Source organism: Heteronotia binoei, chromosome 15, assembly GCF_032191835.1.
Source record: "Heteronotia binoei isolate CCM8104 ecotype False Entrance Well chromosome 15, APGP_CSIRO_Hbin_v1, whole genome shotgun sequence".
NCBI lineage: Eukaryota > Metazoa > Chordata > Lepidosauria > Squamata > Gekkonidae > Heteronotia > Heteronotia binoei.
The window spans coordinates 27,122,638-27,149,119 of record NC_083237.1 but is presented as its reverse complement, the minus strand read 5'-3'; the positions used below and the strand labels follow the sequence as shown (position 1 = coordinate 27,149,119).

Genomic DNA, 26,482 nt, shown 5'->3' with positions numbered 1-26,482 from the left:
GATCTGACCCAACAAGATGGTTATTCATGAAAGTATAAGATGTTTACGGTCAGGATATGACTGGTGTGAAAACGAAACGTGCTATAATGCTTCACACCCGTTTGATCATCATTCCTATGGGGGCTCCAGAAGCCCTAATACTTCACCAGCGGAGGGAGAGCGCTCGTTTTTCCGTTGAACACACACTCAAAAACTTTTTTAAAACAATCGAGGATGACTGACAACCGATTTTGGGGCTGTGTCCCCTGATTTAAATAGCAAGCCTTCTGCTAGGAAAAGCGACCCGCCAGCAAAGGGAGGAGGAGTGGTCAGAGGCGGGCCGGGGGCGGAACTTTTCTCTCACGGCTCCCGCGGACCCCGCCCGGTCCCATTAGACAGCAGCACCATTAACGGCATGGCAGCGACAGGAGTTGTCCCGCGGGCCGTCAGGCGGGTAAGTTAGGGGCAAAGGGATGGGAGGGGACGGGGCCACCTGGCTTCCTTCTTTCCCCTTATCCGGGAAAATGGGGAAGGGGCTTTCCTTCCGGCGTGGAGATGATGGTGGGTTTGGTCCCTTCTTAAATAGCTCCGGGCGGAAACGTGACTCCTGTTTTGAAAGTAGCTTCCCCTTCCCAAATACCTCGCCGAATGACCGACGCTCATAATTGCTGTCCACATTCCACAACATAGACGCTCACAGTTCTCATAGGCATCTAATTACGGGGTATGACTTTACCTGTCTCCATCACCTCCAGATAACCTCCCCTCCTCCAAGTAGTGTGTCCCTAGGGAAATCTCCCAGCTGTCTGCCATCCCAGAAGCTTCCCCCCTCCCATCTCCCTTCGTTAAACTGGTGCTCCAGCATAGAACCCAGTGCCAACAATAACACCATCAGGCTGTTTCTTTCCCTCCAGCTAAAGTCAACAGTTCCATAACCTTACTTTCAGAAAGAGGCATGACCCAGCTACCTGCCTCCATCAGCTAAGGAAAGTTCCACCAGCTTCTTTTACTGAAGATGTCCTATAGGAACAGTATTCCTTAAAGGGATATCCCTGCTAATTGGCAAAACCATCCGTGTCTCAAAACACATTTCTTCCTCCATAGAAATCCTTCAGTCTTGATAAGAATTCCTATACCTCAGTCCTTTTTCTAGGATCTGAGGTATTCTGGATTTGAATCCCTGCTCTGCCCTGGGAACTTGCTGAGTGACCTTGAGCCAGTCACAGACATGCTGTCTAACCTACCTCACAGGATAGTTGTGAGGATAAAATGGAGGAGAGGAAAATGATGTAAACAACATTGGGTCCCCATAAATGTAATAAATAAAATCTGTATTTAAAACAAAAAAATGAATACGGCTCCAATCCTTTTTCTTATCCAGAAATCATTTCTTGTTTCCTCTCCTTGTATTCCTAGAAGCAGTTCCCAAATAGATTATCAATTTCAATTAGAAAATTTTGGACATAGCAAAGAGAAACAGACATCTTGGAACCCCTAACTACAGATCTCTCATCTGGGAATATACTTAAGATAACTTCACTCTAGTTCTAATCCTTTTCATAAGGAATAAGCATACAGGACATCTACTTTTCATGGGCCAGAATAAACTGCCTTTTGTTAAACTCCCCCAAGGCCCCTTTCACTGAACCTTCACTCTGAGCCTGTCGAATTCTCTCTACACACACCCTGTGTCATTGGTGAATTCCTGGCTTCCTGTCTTAATTGTGAGCCTGTCCCTTGCTTTTTTGCCACAGCCTCTTGGCAATCTACCTCTGCCTTACATTATTTACATTGGCAAGATAATCTCACCTTGAACACTGTGTTCTTTTCCGCAGCTTTTTTCCCCTCTGACTTTCTGACATGCATCTTGCAAGAACTGCAACTTCCTGATAAACTGAGCTGATTGTGTCGAGAGAGGCCTGGGTTGGGTTTCTGCCAGAGAAGAGAAGTTCAGAGCATTAGTGTTTGCCAGGGTGGGAAAGAGGAAGGCCAAGATCATAGCCAAGAATTCTCATTTCATGCCAGCAACAGGAAATAGTTTCTGTTCATTACGAGATTCAGCTGGAGTTTTCCTTTTCTCCAAAGTTGTGCACTCCACAACCAGGAAGCATACATTCTCTGTAAAGGAACCTTAAATACTGCATTCTAGATAGCTAGACTTTTGCTGGTGGATTGTGAGCTACAGCAGGATCATGGTCTGACCTAAAGTGACTCACAATGGTGGAAACTGCTACCATTTAATAGGTTTTGCTTTTCTGAGACAAGGAAGAGAGCAATATTGGCATACATAATAAAACATTAAAATAGGTTTCACACTGCTGGTGTGATCTAAAGATGGATTCCATGTCCTTTCTTTATTAACAATAACTTCCATAACCTGAGGTCTTGAACTGAACAGTAATTACATTTAAAACATAGATCACATCAGAAACATTTACAAATAATAAATAAAAGTATTACATCACTAATATATTAGCATTAAAAGATATATAACCCTCCAAGTAATTGCATTAATGTGTAGCAGAGGAGCATCTTACAGATATCATAAGAGACAAAAATCTGGCCACAGGGATCCCATATCTGAAAATGGCTAGAAAATCTTTGCACAAATCTGTTGTGGTAATTTAGATGTGTGCAACTGCATTGTGCCACTGGTCCATATGACCCTCTTTTGTTGACTTGCTGGCAGTCATTTTCCAGGATCCCAGATAAAAACAAGACTTTTCTCGGCAACTGAGACCCTTGAACTGATTATTCTGGTGGCTGAACCTTTTTCACAGAAAGGATACAGTTTACCACTGAACCACATCCTTCCTGTACATTTAAAAAAGTGTCTTGCCTTTCCACCAATGGGTCTCCAGTGTGGCCTACACTTTTTTTAAAAATAGCCCATAAAATATCAAGACAAAAGAGAAAACAACCTAGAACTTTGAACGGATGAGACAGCAATTTAAAATGTAAGAGGCCTGGTCCATAGTATTTGCTGATAGGAGACAATGACAGTGTTAACCTGGCACTTAAAGAATAATGGTATTGTTGCTATGCTAATATGTTTAGGAAGCTAAACTGGGAGACCACCTTAGAAAAGTCCCTGTTGTTTGTGGTAGACTAACCTACAAAGAGGTGGGCACCCAGAACAGGGCTTTGATTGACAATATCACCTGATGGGGCAGGATCAACCCTGTCCCCAGGCTGCATTTCAGTTTGTCAAAGTGTTAAAGGGTTTGTAGAATCTTTCGGGATCAAGCGCCGTGTTCTACTGGAGAAAGTTTTCCTTCCAGACGTTTCGTTCTCAGCTGCGGAGAACATCCTCAGTGGCGTTGCAGCCGGAGCAGGCGCTCAGACCTTCTTGGCTGCTGTGCATTGAGTGGGGCCAGGGCTGCTGGAGAGCTGCTATTTCTAGGCTGGAGGGTGTGTGATGAAAGGGCAATTGGTTTGTGGATGTGCCCATTGTTTGGTGGGGCTTCCTGGAAGGGTAGTGATAAGGAAACTGGCTGTTGAATGTGACCATTGTTCCGTGTTAATTGCTGGGAGGGTTGGAAGGGGTTTGAAGATAAGGAAGAAAGCCCTGTGGTTGTTGCCTCTACATGGTAGGTGGCATGCTACATGGGAAAAGCTGGAAATGGGAGAATAAAGAGGTAAACTGTCAAGAACATAACTAAAGGCACAAAAATAATCCAGCTCTAAAATATGCTGATGCCTGTAAATAAATTGTATTGCCTCAAGCTATTTAGAAAAAAATATAATAATACACCAAAGATCTTAGCTGGAGGACTGCAGGCAGCAGGGCACCCCTCCATCGTGTGAGGGTATAGCTCTGCTGAAAATCCCTTTCTCAAGAAGTATTTTCTATTTTATTGTAATTGTAAACTGCTTTTGCATTTGGTCTTGATTCCTGTGATCGACTTTGGGAACTGTTTGTGTGTGTTTGTGTAAAGTGCCATCAAGTCACAACTGACATGGCAACCCCATAGGGTTTCCAAGGCAAGAGATGTTCAGAGGTGGTTTGCCATTGCCTGCCTCTGCGCCACAACCTTGGTCTTCCTTGGTGGTCTCCCATCCAAATACTGACCAGGGCTGACCCTGCTTAGTTTGTGAAATCTGACAAGATTAGGTTAGCCTGGACCATCTAAATTAGGAAGCTATTTAAAGTGTTAAAATGGAACGAGAAACTCTGTTAATATAAATATGCCAAATAATAAATGTAGCCTGGAACTGGAAATAGATAAGTGCAACATAAAACCTGAAAGATGTGGGGTCTTTTAAAGACTTGCCGTGCAAACCTAAGGACACTTTCCTGGGAGTAAACCCCATTGAATAGGTCTGAGTTGGATTCTGAGTAACCTGCTTAGAATTGCTGTCTTTGAGAGGCCCTTCCTTTCACCTCATTGTGTCACTTAAAAAAAAAACCTGAACAAATATTTGGCATCAGAATTTTATTCAGCAGTATGATAAGGCTTCAGAACAGAAAGAAAAAAATGATTATTGGGTTTGCATGTTAAGCACAGGTAAATGAAAGAGGGCCTTATCAGTGGAAGCACCACGATTATAGAACAACCTCCCCAATGAGGTGTGCTCGGCCCCCTCATTTTGGATCTTTAGGAGGCAGCTGAAGACTGTTTTTAATTAAAGATCATGGTTTTAAAAAATTTGGGGGGGGTGTTGTTTCATGTTTTTTATTAATATTGTTAGCTGCCTTGAGCTTCATAGGAAGAAAGACAGCTAATAAATATTTTATTTATTAAGCCCGCACTACAGCAGAGCTGATCTAGTCAATATTCCTGGCTGCTATGGGCTGGAATGAAGTTGGTTCATCCCTTGTTTCCTAGGCAAGCCTGCCTAGGGAAGAGGAAAGAGATTAACAGGCTGTGGGTTGATTAACTGTGCAGCCAAACATGACAATAAGACCAGATCTCTGTACTGAAGTCAGTGGCCCAGTAAATGGAGATGCAGGGCAGATACCTAGAACTGAAATTATTACTCCCGGTCTTAACAGGGTTACATTTTCACTGTCCTTGGAAGAGAAAGGATATGACTTTTTACTTCAGCCATGGAAACATACAGTTTCTCAATGCATATATGTCCCCTGCCCTTGTAGATGGCCAGGATAAATACTCTCCATTGTTCTCTTGTTTTAAAATAAATCCTGAATGGGAGGCCTACCCATTAATCAATTTCCAATTCTTCTTATTTTGGGAAGACAGATCATGAGGAAGAAACAAATGCCTCTTTGTTCTACTCATGTCCTTTGTACTGGCACTTAAATGGCAATGGCAAACTCCTTGTTATCCAAGGGGGGAAAGTAAAGAAAAAAGCCCAAACAAGGCTAGCTTTGAGAGATCGCCTGGCTTTTGCCCTGCTCGACTGATGCTAGGGATCTCTCCACCGAAGTCATTAAACGCTCCCTCTAGTGCCTGCTGTTAATCCCTCCCTAATCCTCCTAATTAGTGGTTAACTCAATGCCCAAAGGATTGAATTTGGCCTGGGCTGTACTACACCCTCTGCCACGTGTCTGCTGAGGCTTATGCAGATAGTTTGCAGGGCTGCCTAACGGCTCCCTGGCTTCCTTCCAGGTCTTGGCTGCTGCCTTTCTGTTGCCCTCTTGCCTCAAGGACTGAGAACTTCCTCTTCCTCTCTAGTTTGAATCTAAGTGGGGAGATGGGGGGGGGGGGGTGTGGGTGAGGCACAGAACCTGGAAGCCAAAGGCAAGGCAGAGGTGAAAGGAGCGCCAAGGAGCTGGGAAAACTGCTGGTTCAAGGGTGGAAAAACAAGGTCAAGGGCTACAGATGGGTGTCCAGGACTAGATTTTGGTTTAGGTTCCGCATCTGCGGGTGCTTTGCATATGGTCTGTGCTGCTTATGTAACTCAGACCACACCTCTATAGTGCTTGTGTGCGCATGCAGATCTCTCGGCTGGGTTCCCTGTTTGTCTTTCTTTTCTCTTTTGAGAACCAAGCAGACTCTTCCAAATTCCTATCACATCTTTTTTGTTTTGTTTTTTCTCTCCCTGCTGGAGAGTGATGCCTTAGGCAGTGAGGGGGGGCGTGTTCTGGTCTGCTTGGGCTTTTGTCCCAGGCTCTCATTTTACAAGGCAGGAACTAGTTCTGAAGCTGCTTGGGGGTGGTGTGTATTTCAGCCATGATCAAGTTTGCTGGGCAAACGTAGAATCTGCCCTGGAATGTGAGAATCACAGATTTTGGGTATTGTTTTTTAAAACCTGAAAGCCTGAAAATGCCTCTCCCCCACTTTCTGCATTGTTGCCTCTGCCTCAAATATTTATTCCCATTAGAGAATTCAAATGATTTGCAAATGTGATTCGTGGAAGCAGAAAGATCTTTTTGACAGAGACTTCTTGTACTCGCCTCTCTTAAAGCCACATAGAGGAATATATGAAACTGTCCTACATCAAGGCCCATCACTGGTTCATGGAATTCACTGCCACAGGAGGTGATGGTGCCTACAAGCATAGACAGCTTCAAGAGGGGACTGGATAAACATATGGAGCAGAGGTCCATCAGTGGCTGTCTCTGTCTGGGGCAGTGATGCTCTGTATTCTTAGTGCTTGGGGAGGGCGGACAGTGGGAAGGCTTCTAGTGTCCTGGCCCCACTGATGGACCTCCTGATGGCACCTGTTTTTTTGGTCACTGTGTGACACAGAGTGTTGGACTAGATGCACCATTGGCCTGATCCAACATGGCTTCTCTTATGTTCTTAGCTCAGTATTGACCGGTGCAGAGGTCCCCAGCTTTTTGGAGCCTGTGGCATTCTGACACAGGGCAGTGGACACATCAACAAAATGGCTACCCCAGGAGGTAGAGCCAGCCACAAAATGTCAAGGGGCAAGGTTATACTTAGATAAATCTAATAGTAATTCATCGTCTAACAGGATGCCTTTGAATTTACATGGTTCTCCAGTAGTCAGTCAGAAGCCCCGCTGTGCTAAAGACCCACCTGTCCCCACTCACTTTCTAAAAACACTTGGGTGCCAGGAAAAGTCTCAGCAGGCACCATGGCACCTACAGGCACGATGCTGGGTGTCAGAACTTGTAACTTTATATGCTTTGCTTGGCTGACCTGACTCCATATTATAATTTAGAGTGCCTGACAGCGGTCATTGACCCAAGGCCCTTTGCTATGCAAAATATTCAGGGGGTAAGACAGGCGGCAGAGAGTCTCTGCTCAACATCACAGGTGCGCTTTGAAGCCAGGCCGTTTGGCCTTCGCAATAGGGGGGCATCCTCCTTTGCTGATAACGATGGCTGGGAAGGAGAGACTCTCACTTGATCCCGTGTGACTTATTGTTTTATTATGCTTTGCTGTGGGCATAAAATGTAACCAACTGCCCAGATGCGCCATTACTGTTATTTCGTTTCTATAGTACTGTTGTTCTTCCAATAAAGATCCTAACTTGCTACAAGTATGGGACTCGCTTGAAGTTCATCCAAGTTCTGACATTGGGCACCCAGGTCTACTGTTTGTGGCTGCTTTCTAGTCCCAAGTGGAGCAGGCTCTTTCGTGATGGTTTTGATTATATTGGATTTATATCCCACCCTGTACTCTGAATCTCAGAGTGGTCACAATTTCCTTTACCTTCCCCCCTTCCAACAACAGACACCCTGTGAGGTGGGTGGGGCTGAGAGAGCTCTTGCAGCAGCTGCCCTTTCAAGGACAACTCCTAAGAAAGCGATGGCTGACTCAAGGCCATTCCAGCAGCTGCAAGTGGAGGAGTGGGGAATCAAACCTGGTTCTCTCAGATAAGAGTCCACACACTTAACTGCTTCACCAAACTGGCTCTGGAGGCTATTAGCCATGTTCCAACATCAGTGGCCACTGGCCATGATGACCAAAGGGAGCCACTGTATTCAGAGGAAGCCGATTTCTGAATACCAGCCCTCGGAGGCAATATTAGGGCAAGGCCTTGGCTTTTCGGACCTGTTTGTTGGCCCACCAGGGCAGTTGTTTGGCTACTGAAAGAAACAGGATGCTGGACCAGGTGGGTCACTTATGTCGCTCTTCTGTTCCACAACAGCTGCTACCCAAAATCCTTTAAGTGGAAATGCCAGGAATTAAACATGCAACCTTCTGCGCCCAAGGCATGTGTTTTAGTGTCAAACTACTTTCTCAAAATACTTTCCCAGGGTCCCCAAATTGGGCCTTTTAATCTGTATTCAAATGCCCCACCCCTAGCCATTCCTGGTTTTGTATTCACAAACCCAAATCCAGGCCAGAATCCCTGTTTTGTCACACTCTTTAACCCACCTTATTTGCAAGAATGATAACAGTAATCTTTGCCTTAGCTCTGGAAACCAGGCACCAACTCCCTTGTGGTATCCACTGGGAGTCTTCACCGTCTCAATTTCCTGATAGGGTTGCATATGCCTAATGTGTTGGAATATTTTCTGGTGTTCTTTGCCTCTTGCTGCCCCCTGCTGTTGAAAAAGAATTCTGCATCTTTTTTAGAGGGGAAAGTCTGTAAAATAGATTGCAAAACAGCCCCATCTGTGCTTCCAGAGAAGTCTAAACAACAAAAGCATGAAGCTGCCTTATTCTGAATCTGACCTTTGGTTTATCTAGCACAGTCCTGTACACTGTAATGGGCAGAGACTGTCCAAGTGCCCAGGTGCCTTTCCTCAGAGGGAACACGTTCCAACTCTTTGATCAATTTGGTTGCTCTTTCCTGTATTTCTTTCCACCTTTACAAAGTTTGAGTCCCGTGGCTCCTTTAAGACCAACAAAGTTTATTTCCGGGTATAAGCTTTCATGCACATAAAAGCATATACCCAGAATTAAATCTTGTTGGTCTTAAAGGTACTACTGGACTCAAACTTTAATCTGCTTCTTCAGACCAACAGGACTTCCCACCTGAATCCGCCTTAGCAATATCATTTCTATACAAGGGCATTTCTGTACTGACTAGGAAGTTCTTTTCTACTAATTCTTAGCATGAACCTGGAAAATGAAAAAAAAGAGTGAGAAGGAAGGAGACTGGTGTCACTTGAGCCTCCAGCCATCTTCTGCAGAAGCCTATTTTTCATGAAAGTAGAATCCCAGGGTCCATTCTTTCAACTCTCCTAAGTCTACTCCTCCTCCACTGCACCACCAGCACCCTACTTTGGAGTGCCTGGTGTCCTGACCCATTGGAAACTATCATGGAGCACCCAGGAATCCTTTCTGCTGTTGATCTAACCCTCTAAAAGGAAAGATGCAGAATTGTGTGTTGGAGGCACCTCGGCATGATGCCAGGAAACTGTCAATCTACCATGATAAGCAAACAAATAATGTCTATGTAGCTTACCAACCTGCAAAGTAGGTTGCCTGCTGTGTCTCTGTATGCTCCCCGGCACTGGCTTGACCTTTGTTGGAGGTGGACTCTTTTGCCACATTTGCATATGAGCCATTGTTCATCCAGTGTCTCACGGTGGTGAAGAGCTTGAGGTACGAATTGAGCAGTCTGTGGTGTGAATTTTACCACGCTACTAATTCACTCAGTAGCCTTAGGCAAGCTACTTTCTCTCTCTGTCTCAGCACTCCACCTGGAATATGAGGATACTGTTATTAGTATACTTTACAGGGGCAAGATTACAACAAGACGATAACATGAAGGGCTTTGAATACACAATATAATACTTGCTTTGATTGTGTGTTGAAGTTTGTTTCAGTTCTAGGCCAATCCATAATACCTCCTGCTGGCCATAGGTGGGATTTTGAATTTTGGCAAGCAATGGAGACTGAAGGAACTTCTAATACAAATGTCCAATCAGTCTCAGTGGGGAAAGTACAAAGAAGTCTTTCCTTGTTTCTTCTCGTGTGTTGTTACAAATCTGTTCATTTTGCCTATTATTTGTTGCTGTACATTCCTATTTCTATGCAATTGTCAGGAAAAAAAGTTCATATATTTAACCGGGTGTGGGGGGGAATGATGCAGGGAAACAGAACCGGGTGCAAAAATTGAGAGTCACATGTTCAGTCTGCACAACGCAAAAATGAAAAAAGGAGATTTTTAAGGTCCATATACTAGAGTTGAAAAATTTGATAGCATTCCTAGCTCAAACAAAGTCACTTTCTAGACTTTTCTCATTGCAGGTTTTCCAGCTCTGGGTTGGAAAATTCCTGAAGATTTTGGGGGTGGAGCCTGTAGCAGGCAGGGTTGGGAGAAAGGAGGGACCTCTGCAGGGCACAGTGCCATAGAATCCATCCTCCAGAGTAGCCATTTTATCCAGGGGGGCTGATCTTGCTCATCTGGAAATCAACTGTAGTAATGGGAGGTCTCCGGGTGTCACCTGGAAGTTGGCAACCCTGTTTTGGTGATGCTGAGGTGGGGTGTGTGGCTCCCCTTAGACTGACATGCTTTGAGAGCTAGCATGGTGTGGTGGTGGTTAAAAGCGGAGAACTCTAATTTGGAGAACCAGCTTTGATTCCTCCAGTCCTCCACATGAAGCTTGCTGGATGACCTTGGGCCAGTCACAATTCTCCTGGGAGTCCCACCTACCTCACAAGGTGCCCACTGTGGGGAGAAGGAGGGAAAGCGATTGTAACCAAAGTTCCCTCTAAGCTGTGGAGTCTTGTGAGCAAGAATTCCACTTTGTGAGCTACTGGCATGAAAGTTGTGAGCTACTGCATGAGTTAGTTTGCTCTGGGGCCATTTTTCCTGAGCTGAGACAAAAATGTGTGAGCCAGAAGCTTAAAAATTGTGAGCTAGCTCACACTAACTCAGCTTAGAGGGAACACTGATTGTAATCTGCTTTGAGACTCCTTAAGGTAGAGAAAAGCAGGCTTTAAAAAAACAACTCTTCTTCTGTCCTTGTCCAACGTTTTCAATGCAGTGATTAGAGCCCAATTTTCCAGAGTCAGCCAGTTCTTCCTTTATCTTCCTCTCTCAGAAGAAGATTTCCTGTGAGCCACATTCTAAATTTGCTGTGCTTTAATAGCTCAGAAAATGGGTTGTTCCGGCATACTTGGGCTTCTTTCAAGGCACCCTACTTCTCTTGCTGCCTGCCAATGTGATTGACATTAAAATGGAAACTTCTTAAACCTCACTCCTTGCTGTTACCACTCCCTGCCCCTGTCAATTTAAGCTATGTTGCCTTTTTCTGGATGGGAGAGGACAGAGTAGCAGTGCAGGACTGAATCCTCAAGTGCCCACCACTCTTTGAAATTCAGTTCTAGCTTAACCACTTAACTTGGTGACACCCCTAAATGGTGCGATTTCTGGCCAGGGAGGAGGGAAAACGAACCATCATGCTATCAAAATTCATGCAGACTTACCTCCTCAAATCTCCCCTCTTGGCTTTGCCTGTCGGAGTTGCAGTCCCTCTGCCACAAGGACAAAAAAATCTCCCAGAAGCAGTTCCTCTTCATAGCTGCTTGTTCCTTCTCTCTCCCATCCCAGTCTGCTGCGTGTAACTTAACAGGGGCTGAAGTTCAACCCCTGGGGAGATTAGGAAAAAAAAGAAAGGAGTAGGGGTCAGAGGTTGGTCCGCATCTGAGGAGAGAATGACCACCTCAGCAAAACCAGAACGAGCGGGTGTTCCCACGCTTGGCTTGTCAATGGGCGCCTTTGTGTCACTCTTGTGGGAATCTCGCTCAGCCTGTCAATGAAGCAGGCACTTTTGAAAACCTGGGAGTTGGTTGCCAGCACGGTGGAGGCACAGAAGGGGCAAAGGAAAAGGCCAGATTCTTCCCCCACCCCCGTAATGGGATGTCAGCTGTTCAGCTCCCAGAAGGCCCCAGTTGTGTTTGTGGATTACACATTAACAAACACTGTTTGCTAAAGGAGAATGGATGAGCCAAACAGAAGATTGGCATTCCCTCTTTTCTCTTTTTGTTGGTTTTTAATTATTCTCTCTTCTGCTCCTGTAATGACTCCACTACTTCAGCTGGGTAAGGCAGACTCATAAACCAAGCCATGTTTATTAGCCCATGGGCATTTTCAGTGGCCCATCAGTATCTGTTCTTTTGCATCTTTCATCAAAGGAGCTCTGTTTATCCTCACCACAAACCTGCCTAGTGGATTTTAGATCTCCCAGTGAACTTCTTACCTGAGTTGGGGTCTCCCCTAGTCTAACACGCTGTATCCCCTGCAGCGGAAATAATGAAGGATAGGGGCACCATCTTTTGGGGCTCATAGAATTGGACTCCCTGGTCCAATCGTTTTGAAACGTGGAGGGTGTTTTGCGGAGAGGCACCAGACACTATGCTACAGATCTGGTGCCTCTACCTCAAACCTCCCCCCCACCCGAGCCCCATATACCCACAGATCAATTCTCCATTATACCCTATGGGAATCGGTCTCCATAGGAAATAACGGAGTGCCCAGCAGACATTTCCCTCCCCACCACCACTTTTTAATGACCCTGAAGTGGGGGGAGGGCCTCCAAACTGGGGGGATCCCCTGCCTCCACCTGGAGATTGGCATCCCTAGCTGTGAAACTCCCTCTCTAGGGAGGCCTCCCTTATTCCACATAGCACTGAGGCAGCAAGCGGTGGGTCAGAAAGGCTTTGGGGTTCATTGGCTGTCTCATAATTCATGACAGTCTTTTGTTGGGCTTCTGTTGCTCATGTAAATCTTCTCCTGTCCTTGTTCATTTGGGGATCTGTTGTTTTTTTTAAATTATCGGTGTTTTGGGGAGCCTCGTGAGGTGGCTTTAAGGGAACAGTCACTTGAAAAGTGGCCTGCTTTAATAAACAGAAGTCTCATATCAATTGAATAAAGGTTATCTGGGTATCCTTTCTGCTCTCATTGTTGAGCTGACCCAGGAGGGCCTGAAGCAAAGGATTCCTCTCCTCCTTTCATTGGGATAAAAGTTTCTTTTCTGAACCTTTTCCCTCTTTTGCCATCTCAGGTTTTGAAAGGAAGGGCCTGCGCCACTGCGATTTCACTCCTTGGGCCTCAGAGATTTCAAAGCACCTCATTCAAGGTAAGAAAATTTGCAGGCCGATTCTGTGATCAATGCTGGACCAGGAAGATGTTTTCTAATGAAGAACCATGAGCAGTAGGAATTCTGACTGTTAGGAAAGGCAAAAAACAGAGTTTCTAGTCCTTGTGGATGGCCAGCTCATGAAGGAACAGTTGAAACGCTAAGTAAACCTGATATAGCTGAATCTGAAGCCTCGCGTTTATGATATATTAGGTGTATGGGCTTGATTTGTGAATTCTAGGCTTTTGAGAGGGCTGGGGAGTTTGTGGCAAAATCAAGGCTTCAGGTTTATTTATTTAAAACATTTATTAGCTGCCTTTCTCTATTGTGGAACTCAAGGCAATCCTACAACATAAAAACATTACAAAAATGCAATAAAAACAACACTTAACTGGGTCTTCTAGCTTTCTCTTGAAGATTGACATTGAGGGAGTCAGGCGCATTTTCATGGGGAGGTTGTTCCACAATTGTGGGGCTGCCACCAAAAAGACCCTCTTTCATGTGCCCACCAGACAAGCCTCTTTGGTGTTCAGAGAGCCCAAATTTCAGTGCCTCCAGTCTTCAGCCAAAGGGCTTCAATGGGGATTGGAAGAGGTCTTTGACTGCTGGGGCCTCTGGAGAATGTCTTCGAGTCAGAGCAATCGATAGCAAGATAGGCGGGCCAGGGGTCTGATGTAGTATAATCAGGGGGGTTTTTTGTAGCAGGAACTCCTTTGCATATTAGGCCACACACCCTGATGTAGTCAACCCTCCAAGAGAAGAAGAAGATATTGGATTTATATCCCGCCCTCCACTCCGAAGAGTCTCAGAGCGGCTCACAATCTCCTTTACCTTCCTCCCCCACAACAGTCACCCTGTGAGGTGGGTGGGGCTGGAGAGGGCTCTCACAGCAGCTGCCCTTTCAAGGACAACCTCTGCCAGAGGTATGGCTGACCCAAGGCCATGCTAGTAGATGCAAGTGGAGGAGTGGGGAATCAAACCCGGTTCTCCCAGATAAGAGTCCGCACACTTAACCACTACACCAAACCAGCTCTCCACAGGGCTCTTAGTACAGGGTTTACAGGGCTCTTAGTACAGGGCCTACTGTAATCTTGAGGAGGATTGGCTACCTCAGGGGTGTGTGGCCTAATATGCAAAGGACTTCCTGCTACAAAAAAAGCCCTGAGTATAACTTTGTGATTCAAACAGTCAAGAGCAGCCACATACAGCATGGTTTTAGAAAAACATTTGGGACTGGAGTCCACCTGGGACCATCAAAACAAGGAACGCTTTCCAAGCCATGCAACACAGTGGCTGGACTGCCTTTGACCTGGTTGGTCACGAGGTGTGCAGGCCAGCAAATAAGTGGCTTCTAGGTTAAGCCAAGCCTGAACTCTTCTTAGAAGCTAAAATGTGAAAACAGAGGGTTAGCGTACTTTGGTTATATCATGAGAACACCAGAGTCACTGGAAAAGCCAATGATGCTAGGAAAAGTCGAAGGCAGCACAAATAGAGGAAGACCCAGCCTGAGATGGATTGACTCAATTGAGGAAGCCACGGCCTTCAAGATGCAAGGCCTAAGGATGGCTGTTAATGGCAGGATGTTTTGGAGAACATTAATTATTGCCATAACTCAGAAGTAACTTGGCAGCACATAGTACACACAGGGGACCTGCCCACACTTTAGACCGTCCAGCTTTTGAGATCTTCAGAAGCCCTGTTCAGTGTCTAGGACATTGTATGCACAGCTGTGGAAACAAGAAAAAATACCAGAGAAATGGGACTGGATTGTGAAAGTTTTATCATGGAGTGAGATGGACAAACTAACAAGAACTTTAAGAGACTATGATTTGGATATTTTTTAAAAAGAGTGGAAGAAATTTAGAGGATATATAGAGCAAGAGTGGAATGTAAAAAGACATTGGACAATTTTTTAAAATGAATGTGAGAAAAGAAAGACATTGAACTTTGATTGGATAAGGGTACCTTTATAATTGAACTTAAGTATATAACCTCGGCAGGAGTCTAGTTATGGAGGGAGGGGGGATTGAAAATATCATATGGGTTAGAGATAGCAAGGATGTAATTAGATACTGTAACCATATGTTATCAATAAATTGTTTTAAAACCAGAAGCCTGTTCAGTGCCAGAAGTGCCTTCCAGAGACAGAGCCTTCTCTGTGGTGACCGTGCATACATAGTACCTAAAAAGAGACAGTGCCAGATGCTGATATGCAGAGAGAGGGAGGAGGTTCTTGTGGTAGGTTCCTTTTGGAGCAGATGATCCTTCTGATGTGTTGATCCCAAGCACTTTGGATTATGACCAGAATCAAAAGCCACTGAAAGTCTTTTAGTAATCGTGGAATACATCCAGTTCTTTGCTCAACAGGGAGGGGTGTAATGGTTGCCTCGTTGTTTCCTAGGCCTCTGATCTCCAGGTCGAGTTGAGCAGCCATCGAAAGCCCAAGCCAGACCCTGAGAAGTTGGTCTTTGGCAAACATTTCACTGATCACATGCTCACAGTGGAATGGGCACAGGACAATGGCTGGAGCAAGCCTCATATCAAGCCCTTCCAAAACATCTCTCTGCATCCAGCCACTTCAGCCCTGCACTACTCAGTACAGGTAACGACTTCATGGAACAGGTAAAGGAATGCTGGGTGAAATGGGCTCAGGATGCTGGAGGGAATATGCTTCTGCAACTGTGGGAATGTCTTTGAGCTCCTGATTCTGAGGAAGAAGCCACCCAAATGATGCAAGGAAAGGCCCACAAGTTTGGATCTGCTTAATATTCAATGTTGGAGAGCCACAACCAGTGGGTGGGTAGGCGCCGGCGATGTGGGGGAGCCTCATTGCAAGTGTGATGGTATCACTCCCAGGAAAAACATGGAAATGATGGTGGTGGCTCTAGGAATCGCTGGAAACTATGGTTTTACCATAGAGTTTTACCATAGAGTTTCAGGAAGTGCAGCCCAATTAGAACTGAAAGTTTTTCATTACATTTTGCAATCTCAATAATTTATATTCTGATTACAATATTATTTTAACATATTTTGAATTCAGTATGTGACATATTTAGTATGGCAGAAAACAGGGCTCACAGTGATACACAGAAATTCCTTCCACCACCCCTGGTCTTCTGTGCCTCTTCCTCCACTTTCCATTCCCTCTCCTGTCCCCCTTCATTGTCCCTCCTTGCCATTGTCCCCTGTGTGTGTGTATGTCTTGGGTTACTATGGCATCCAGAATAGCCCTGGAAGTCTCCCAGGAAGAGTTCATGAGACATTGGATGCCATTTTGGGTTGCCGTAGCAACAAACACATATGGAGGCCTGCAGCTCCTTTTGACTTACAGGGACTGTCCCACCTGGCAGCCAGTTCCTGCCTGAGGGAGCCTCCCGCAGCACAACTGTCTGGTGGTTGCAGGCAAAGCAAATGATTGCCAAAGTCTCGCGAGACTTCAGGCGCTATTCCAATGGCCTTTGCAAACTGATCAGTCCGCAGTGTGTCCCAGATGCACAGACCACAAGATCTCCCCTCCCCCTGCCCCTGCATGCAAAGAAATGAAATGTATGCAAAGATATAGATGCAATTTTGAAGACTTTAAAATATGAGCCGCCCTGAGCCTGCTTCAGCAGGGAGGGCGGAATATAAATCCAAATATATATATATATATATATATATATATATATATATATATATATATATATATATATATATATATACTGTATATGTATATATATAAGGTAAAGGTAGTCCCCTGTGCAAGCACCAGTCGTTTCTGACTCTGGGGTGACGTCGCTTTCACGTTTTCATGGCAGACTTTTTACAGGGTGGTTTGCCATTGCCTTCCCCAGAAATCTACGCTTTCCCCCCAGCAAGCTGGGTACTCATTTTACCAACCATGGAAGGATGGAAGTCTGAGTCAACCTCGAGGCAGCTGTCTGAAAACCCAGCTTCCGCCGGGGATCGAACTCAGGTCGTGAGCAGAGCTTAGGACAGCAGTACTGCAGATTTAACACTCTGCGCCACGGGGTATAGTTCCCCTTTCCAATTCCTGAAGCAGTTGCCTCTCAACTTGGTTGAAGGCATATATGTGCCTTTAGCCTCAGTAGCTAACTTTCAGTTTCAGAAGCAGTGTACCTCTGAATAGTGGCTTCTGGGGGCGATTGCAGAGAAGGGCTGTTTCTTTCCTGCCTGGCTTTGTAGACTTCCCAAAGTCACCTAGTTAGTGACTTTGGGAAACAGGATGGTGGACCTGATCCACCTGGGCTCCTTCCACTGAGGCCCCGGTGTAAACTATCCCCCTTTCCCCTCCATTTAGCTTTTCGAGGGGATGAAGGCTTTCCGAGGCCCAGACAAGCACATCCGTCTTTTCCGTCCCACAATGAACATGGACCGCATGTTCTATTCCGCTCTCCGTTCTTGCCTGCCTGTGAGTATTCTCCATAATCTCCTCTTGTCTCCCTCTTGCCTGGTGACCAAGCTGCAGCTTACTGGTGTTTAAATCACCTCCCGAGAGGGGCTTGGACGTGTCACAATTGAAGACACTGTGTGTGGCATTCTAATGAGCCCTTTTTCTCTGCACAAAGTCCGAGCTGATTTAACTGGTTTCTTTAGGGAGAAGGGAGTGTGAGAGTGTCTTGGGAGGAGAGAAAGGACTGAAAAGAAATGGGGCTTTTGTGTCCAAGAGCCAGACCCCCAAGGTTCTCTGGGATAGGGGAGACTTTTTAATGGAAGGAGGAGATAGCTTGGGAGACCATCTCTCTAGAGCAGGGGTGGCCAAACTTGCTTAATGTAAGAACCACACAGAATAAGCATCAGATGATTGAGAGCCACAAGAAAGGAACATCAGATGTTTGAGAGCTGCAAGATGGAAAGAAAGCAAATAAATGGAAGGAGGGATGGAGAGGTGGAAAGAAAGCAGCTTTAAATGCATTCTCCAAGCCAGCTGACGGGCTGGTGGAAGCTTTGGGAGCCGCACAATATGTGTGAAAGAGCCACATGTGGCTCCCAAGCCACAGTTTGGCCACCCCTGACCTAGGAGGTTTGGGGAGGGGAGAGTGGTGGGGGGAAGAATGCTGGCTTTGAGGCCTTTGGTGTCCCGAGGAGCACTGCTGATCCTCCTGGGCCTGTTTGTCTCTCCCATGCAGCCCTTTGATAAGGACGAGTTACTCGAATGCATCCGGCAGCTCATCCGCGTGGAGCAAGACTGGGTCCCCCACTCAGACTCCGCCAGCCTCTACATCCGCCCCACCTTCATCGGCACCGAGGTGGGTACTTTCACAGGCTTCCTCTCCACTGGGCTGCCATTCCAGTAGCTGGTGCGGCTCAGGCCCTAGACCAGAACAAGGGAGAGCCCAGGTTCTGGTTTTCCCTTAGCCACAAAATGCTCTCTATATTCTTCAAAACCTCACCAGTTGAATTATCACTCTCGCACAAAAAGTGTATAAACAAACATTTAGTGGACAGTTTATAATGAGTCCATACAGCAAAATAGTAGAACGAACACCCACACGATGCTCCCCCAGACTGTTTTCTAAAGTCACGTCTTGGAGGCACTGCCTTCAGCCGCTTCTTGCAGCTCAGAATCTGGGTGGAGACAAGGGCATCGTTCTGCTCAACTCTTCGCAAAGAGTTCAAAAGACCGTATTTCCTGGATTTCCTACGGTTTCGTTGGTTTCACCCTTCATCAGTCTTCTCTCAATGCTGTTTTAACTGGAGCCACAGTACAAAGAATTCAATCACGGATCAACACGTACATGCTCAAGTCTCTGCTGCCAGCTGATAGGAGTGCTGGTAGCAGTGTTCTCTCTAAGCTGAGTTAGTGTGAGCTAGCTCACAGATTTTTAGCCTCCAGCTCACACATTTTTGCCTTAGCTCAGGAAGGATGGCCCCAGAGAGCACAATTTATGCAGTAGTTCACAACTTTAATGCCAGTAGCTCACAAAGTAGAATTTATGCTCACAAGACTCTGCAGCTTAGAGGGAACACTGGTCCTAAGAAAAAAGCCAGGACTCTTCTCTGTCTACTCTAATGTGTTGGATGGTATTTGTTTAAAAAATTATGCTGTTTTTGTTTGTATTAGCATGCTAATATCAGCAGGTACCTACGTGTATTCACTTTTTGTATGATGTTTGTACACAATTATTAAGCCATAAGGTAAAATTTATCTCAATTTTCAATAAAATAGTAATTAAAAAAAAAGGTTTATGAGAGACATGACCCCTAAAGGTTAAACTCAGGGCTCATTTTGTAGCAGGAGCTTCTTTGCATGTCTCTCTGGAGCTTATAGTAGGCCCTGTAATAAGAGCCCTGTTAGGTCTCTGCCTCGTGGTGCAGAGTGATAAAGCTGCAGCACTGCAGTCGGAGCCCTCTGCCCATGACCTGAGTTCAATCCCAGCGGAAGCTGGTTCAGGTAGCCGGCTCCAGGTTGACTCAGCCTTCCATCCTTCCGAGGTCGGTAAAATGAGTACTCAGCTTGCTGGGGGGGGAAGTGTAGATGACTGGGGAAGGCAATGGCAAACCACCCCGTAAAAAGTCTGCCGTGAAAACGTTGTGAAAAGCAGCATCACCCCAGAGTCAAAAATGACTGGTGCTTGCACCTTAACCCTTACCTTTTAAGGTCTTGGAGGATTGGCTACATCAGGGTATGCAAAGGAGCTCCTGCTACAAAATGACCCCTAAAGGTTAAACTTGTTTTCCTGTGCCCACTTTCCTTGTTCTTCAAGTGCAGTGCCTTTGATTCCAGTGTGGTTTGATTTCATGCGATGCTTTTCTCCCTCTGCAGCCTTCCTTGGGGGTGGCCAGGTCAACCCGTGCCTTGTTGTTTGTGATCCTGGGGCCTGTGGGCCCGTATTTTGCCACCGGCAGCTTCAACCCTGTCTCTCTCCTGGCAGATCCCCACTTTGTCCGGGCCTGGATGGGTGGGGTTGGGGACTGCAAGTTGGGCGGGTGAGTAAGAATTTAATCCTCTCCTCCCCCTACCAACCCGCAGAAGGTTGTCCTTGCTCCTTAGGGGTGGTTGGTATCTGACTGGCATCTGTCCTGTTCTCTGGCCACCTTTAGCAACTACGGTCCCACCATCTACGTGCAGATTGAGGCCGCCAAAGAGGGTTGCCAGCAAGTCCTGTGGCTTTATGGAAATGACCACCAGCTGACAGAAGTGGGGACTATGAACATCTTCATGTTCTGGAAGGACCAGCAGGGAGGTGAGAGGCTCGGCCCCTGGGGATTGTTGTTGGTTCCAGCCACTTTGGGGCGAGGAAACGTGTAGCTGAAATATATTTCTTAAAAAAATCAAACCAGGTAGAAGCCTCATTCATGCAAACTTAAAACAAGCTGAAGTTCTCGATATGGTGAGCTCTGCATGCAAATGCTGTGCTGTTTCAGCGCTCCTCTAGAATTGTGGGATATGCACATTGACGCTTGCTTGTAACTCCCGTTTCTTCTTCCAGAACTGGAGCTGGTCACCCCTCCGCTGAACGGGATCATCTTGCCCGGCGTGACCCGGCAGAGCCTTCTAGATCTTGCACGCGAGTGGGTGAGCCTACAGGGGGCTGAATCTTTGGGATTCTGACAAAACCACAAAATGAAGATCATGGGAGGTGGAGCCATACACAAAGGAAAGTCCAAAGGCAGGAGACAAGAGGAGGGATTTTAAAAAATGCACTGGGAAAGAGGAGTGAGAGAATAAACCTACATTGTTATGGTGGTTTTAATTTGCACAGCCAATCATAGAATCATAGAGTTGGAAGGAACTGCCAGGGTCACCTAGTCCAACCTCATGCACAATGCAGGAAATTCACAAATACCTCCCCCCCCCCCCACACACCCTGACACACACCCAGTGACACCTGCTTTGTGTCCAGAAGATGGCAAAAAAAAACCCTCCAGGATCCCTGGCCAAAGTGGAGAAAATGCTTTCTGACTCCAAAGTGGCAATCAGCATTTCCCTGGGCATGTAAGAAGGGGCCAGGAGATCAGATCTCCAAAGGCCAAGCAAAAGACCTGATGAGCCTGACCTGGCCACACAATCAGATAAAACAAACCATGCAGGTGGCTCTTAAATACACCAGATAGTTGGCCACCTGTACAGTAGCTGGGTTTCCTACAGCTCTTAGTAAGCAAGACATTTTCTCATCCCTGAATCTCTTTCTGCTCAGGGGGAATTCAAGGTCTCAGAGAAGATAATCACCATGGCTGACTTCATCAAAGGCCTGGAGGAGAAGAGGGTGAAGGAGGTTTTTGGCTCAGGCACAGCATGTGTTGTTTGTCCCGTGAACAAGATCTTATACCAGGGCAAAGTGAGTTGACTCCCAGACCTGATTCTGGCCTGTGAGTTCTAGCGTTGCCAAGCTCCCCCCAAGGGCGGGGGATCCCCTGTCCTGGGGGGCCCTAACCCACAGACAGGGAGCAGGCCACCAGGGGGATCTCCACCCCCGAAGACCCCTGATGTGATGACATCACCCAGAAGTGACATTATCATGCTGGGGACTCTCTAGGACTCGTGGTAAAACTTACGGTACCTTAGAGTTTTATCGTGAGCCCTAGAGTGTCCCCATCACTTCCAGGTGATGTTGTCGTGCTGCGTGTGCTTCTCGAGCAAGAGAAACAAGTCCCCTGCCACAGAAGCGGAGGGACTTGCCAGCCCTAGTTGGTTCTTCCCCAAATGCCGTTTTTTTCTCAATACACAATGTGTTTCCTCCCCTCAGCCTTATCATATCCCCACGATGGAAAACGGACCAGAGATTGCAAAACGGTTTCTGAAGGAGCTGACAGATATTCAGGTAAATCTAGCTGGGGCAAGAAGTAGATTTTAAGGGGTTCCTCTTAGGCTGAGTTTAGCCCTTATTGAGGGAGGGAGGGGAGGTTGGTGTCCATTCCTTCTCTTCTTCCCTGATGAGGTGGGGTCTCAAATGCAGCCTTGGGGCAGATCAATGGGGAAGGGAGATTTAAAACATCTCCAGTACTATGTCTTTACTCTTTAATCCTACCCCTTCCCACCATGGCTGCTTTTTGCAGCCCAGTTAAGTTTTATACCATGTGCCGCAGGGGCAGCTGAGGTCTGTGGGTTTCCTTTTTGGCCACCAGAGGGCAGCATAGTAGCTTGCATTTCTTATTCCCTGCCTTCAGATCAAGTTTTGTACTTCGTTTTAGCCTGGAAGAATGAAAAGTAAAAAGAATCGTGGCTACCCTCACGTGGGCTCCTGCTCAGATCGGGGACTGGCTGTCTGGGCGAGGGGGGGATCTTTCTTAACCTTATTGCCCCTTTGTTAATTATACTATTTTTGCATAGATTCTGATTTGGTAGTATTTTGCATGCTTAACTAATGCGCACCAGCTATGTGTAATTCTGGCTCACTGTACCCCATTTCATTGTCTGATGAAGTGTGCTTTTTAGCACATGAAAGCTAACATTCTGGATAAAACTTTGTTGGTCTTAAAGCTGCTACTGGTCTCCAACTTTGTTCCATGGGGAGGGGGGAGGGGAGGGGAGGGGAGGGAAGAGAGAGAGAAAGGGAGCCAAGACTTGGGAGCTCTTTCAGCTCCTGAATGTGGAAGTCCCTGTGAGCCAACATGGTGTGGTGGTTCAAGGAACTGGGAGGCCTAGTTTGGAATCCTCACACTCCCATGGAGGGTCACTGGGTGACACTGGAGCCAGTCACACCATCTCAGCCTAGCCTCCCTCACAGGGGTTTTGTGAGGATAAAATGGAATAGAGGAGTACAATGTATGCTGCTTTGGGTTCCCATTGAAGAGAAAGGCAGGGTGGAAATGAAGGAAAGACAATGGAGACGCCTTCAGCATCAAACCAGCTCTATGTTCCTCTTCCTCCACAGTACGGCCGTGTTCCCAGCGACTGGGCTGAGCCCATCTGACGCAGGCTGAGCAGCCCCCACCAGACGCCTCTTCCTCCCCCACTCCAGCCTGTCTGTCACCCGGGTTTTATTTATAATAATACTGTCTGCTATCTCTGCCTCATCTGCCTTGCATCTCCTCAGAGTCTGGACCGGTTGGCTGCTTTTTTAAAGAACCGTTTTCTGTCATGTTACACACGGAGGCCAGTTGTGGTTCTGAAACACTCCGCCTTGGGGAGCTCCAAAGTTTTGAAGGACTTTGAGGTCAGCCTTTATGCCAGGGAATGGAAGATCTGGACTGAGACACTCTCTCCTTTTTGTTCTTCCTTTGGGTTCCAAATTCAGCCGTTTCCTTCTTTAAAAGTGCAATATGGAGAGAGAGCGAGACTTGTTCATGTGTGTGTGCGTGTGTGCATTTTAAAGTGTCTGAAAGTCACAAACATCCCCATGCCTAGGTTAGCGCAGAAGCATGTTTAGATATTTTCAATCTAAACAAAATTTGTTCTTTAAAATTTCCGTTTGGGTGCCAGAACGCTTGGTGCTAAAATTTGAACTTCTCTACCTGTTTCCTTATGCCCGGGGTGCTGAATTTTGCCACACAGAATTCAAGGCGGGTTTGCCAAATTTCTAATACTGGATTGTTGGTTTCCAGAAGTCTAAACTTACTGTTTAAAATTTCAGTTTCAGAACTGTATCAATGCTGGCTTAGTTAATGAAGTGCTGTGTATGTTACAGGTTCAGAATGAGTTTGGAGTCCTTTTTGGGGTGGGGGGAATTTGCCAGCAATTTTTTTTTACTCCAGAAACTATTTAAAACCATTTCTTGCCACCCATTTCTGATCTCCCTGCTTGCCTCTGCAAGCAACGCATTATGGGAGACTTCTGAGATGATGGTCCAGCAAATCCTTGGAGTAGTGCTTCAAAAGGTTGATGCGGCTTATTGGAGAAAGGTGCTACTCTTCCACCATAGCTGCAGTTCACATTTCCTGTAACACAGTGTGTTCTGAAGCAATGCACTATGGGAGTTTTTGATACTGTGGATTCTTTGTATAGTACATATGAAGTTGCCTTATATTGAGTCACATGGTTGGTTCATCTAGCTCAGTATTGTCTACTCTGGCTGGTGGTGGTTCTCTGCAGTCTCAGGGAGACAACTTTCTCCCCCCGCCGCCATCTGTAGCCACAGATTTTTTAACTAGAGATGCCAGGGATTGAAGAGTAGCAACTTTCTCCAATAACTTTCTCCATTCTTTACACCACTCTATAAGAACATAAGATGCTCAATAAGAACATAAGAAAAGCCCTGCCAGTCCGAGCATCCTGTTTCACACAGTGGCCAGCCAGTTCCTCTGGATGGATAACAGCAGGGCATAAAGGCCAAGATTTTCCCCTGGTGCTGCCTTCTGGCTCTGGGATTCAGAGGCACTAAGCCGGTTCTCTTCAGTCATCATGCCTAGTAGCCGTTGATAGACTTCTCCTCCATGAATCTAATCCCCTTTTAAAGTTGTTTATTCCTGCGGCCATCGCTGCATCTCTGGCAGCAAACCCCACATTTTAATCCTTCTCTGTGGAAAGAAGACTTTCCCATCAGCGTCACTGGGTGACTGAGCCTCAGAAATTCCTACCCTGAGCAAGATCCTTGTTGGCTTTCATAGGCCAGTGAGGGTGCAAGAAATACAAACTGCTCTTCATGGGAGGTGCTGGAATAAACTAGGTTAAATATACATTGTTTTTATCAGGCCAGGATTTTATTTTAAAAACCCTTTGAGTTGGATCCAGACAGTTTTCTGTCAGGTCATAAAGGAAAAGGATGGGGTCCCCTTGGACCACCCAAAAAAGGTTGTGTGAGGGATCATGGGACCTGCTTGGGTGGAAGTTATGCAGGATGGGGGCTTTAATAAGGAGGGGAATTGGGATGAGAGAGTGAAGAAGCTGGCTGGATCCAACTGTTTGCATTGGTGGAGGATGAGAACGGTGGGCTCCCGTCGACGTCAAAATTGTACACCCTGATCCATCTCCAATTGTGTGCTATTTAAAAAATCAGCATTTCCACAAACTAGTTGCCAATGTGGATTGATTTTCCCATTGAATCAGTGATGCAGAGTGTGTGGGTGGGGGGAGGCAGCGCCTGTCCTTGGGTGCACCTCTTTCTCACTGGCACTTAAGCAAATTCATTCTTTACACCATGCATAAGTAACATGTGGAACTCACCACCATGGGATGTAGCAATGGCTGCTAGTTCAGGCAGTTCCAAAACGGGGCTTAGTCAAATCCCTGGAGGGTAGTTGTGTCCATGTTTGTTAGCCATACTGGTTGAATGGAGTCTCCCTGCTTAATGGGACAGAAATTGCTGGGAGCCAGAGGGTGTAATAGCCTGAGAAAGTCTTTGGCCTCCGGGTCCCTTCTGGGGCATGTGGTTGTCCATGTGGGAAACAGGATGCTGGGCTCAATGAACCACTGATCCAATCACACAGGCTTGTTCTTACCTGCACATGCATCTGATTTATATCTGTGGATCCTACTTCCAATGTGTAATAAACCTACAAATGCCCGCTTATATGTTTGGATCTCCTCTGCTGGATTGGGAGTGTTGGTGCTTTTGATTCAGCCGTCGCCAAGAAGAGCCTCTCTCTTGAGTTCCAAGAAACTCTGTAAATAATTGGTGGCCTGATGTTAGAAGTGCCAACTTTGGGGAGAGGAAAACATGCCACAAATGGACACATCTAAAGTTAGGGTTTGTTTACAATGGATGTGTTACATCTGTTTGCTTTTACCAAGATCAACTGCCCTTTTGGACTTGTCTTCTGAAAAAAAAAGATGACATTTTTTCATACGTCAATGATTTTGGACACTTGCTGAAAACAGAATTTCAAAAGTTGGCACACTGCAGGAGGAATGGGCAATAGCTGTGTCCAATGTTTGCCTCTTTAAAATTGACAGTCTTTGAATCTGGGTTGCTCAAAATTTTTCATCGGGCAAGATTTAAGGGGAGAGATGTTGAATGTGAAATGCAAATAATAAGGCCTCCTTCAGTTGTTCTTAGATGGCCAACGTGTACTTTTTCCTGAACTGAAACTGAATGGACTTGTCACTCTTAAACCTAAAATGTGCAAAAATTACCTGTCCTCCCGTGTATCTGTCGTGGACTGCCTCTTAAAGAGCAGTGACTCATTCAGAGATGCAGTGGGTAGCCTCCTCTGACTGCAAATAGTTCTGTCGTGTCTCTATACTGAGAGTGACTTCACAATCTAAACACATCCTATCTGATGAGGCAACAGAATTTCCAATATGGAAATGCTTGGCCTACATTGTGGTTTTGGATGAAAAGGAGATCTGCGTAACAAAACTAATGACCAGCGACCTTGTTCTGTTTTGCCCATTTGGACTGGCATGAGAAATTTACAACCTCTGACTCTTTTGAGGGCCTAGCTACATTGCTGGCAACTTTGTCTGACTGATGGATTTTCATGTAGTGGGGGACAACTTGAAGGGGAGCAAAACTTCTACAAAAAATGTTAGGGTATCTTAAAGGGAAATCAGAATAGGTGCAAGACTATATTTTCACGTCCAAAACACCTCTGGGCCTGTGTTTCTCAAATAGCTTCTGGAGCTTTTAGCAAGCCTCTTTTATAATCTGAGGGAGGAGGAATTTACAAGTAATGAAGAGAAAAATACCTCTCTGCTCAAATTGTATTTGGCTTGTTAATTATGAGCTTCCTCTGCAAACAATTAAATCTTTTATTATTGTTGTA

General features: G+C 46.0%; 1 protein-coding gene across 1 annotated transcript; it reads left to right on the top strand.

Annotated features, from left to right (window-relative positions):
* The first annotated feature begins 304 nt into the window (after window positions 1-304).
* LOC132584186 (branched-chain-amino-acid aminotransferase, cytosolic-like) lies at window positions 305-26,482 on the top strand. The gene is made up of 11 exons (XM_060255995.1): window positions 305-433; window positions 12,821-12,895; window positions 15,297-15,497; window positions 17,196-17,306; window positions 18,025-18,144; window positions 19,662-19,825; window positions 19,940-20,082; window positions 20,329-20,414; window positions 21,037-21,177; window positions 21,586-21,660; window positions 22,714-26,482. Exons 1-11 carry the CDS (start codon window positions 395-397, stop codon window positions 22,750-22,752), a joined length of 1,194 nt encoding a protein of 397 aa, XP_060111978.1. The 5' UTR covers window positions 305-394; the 3' UTR covers window positions 22,753-26,482.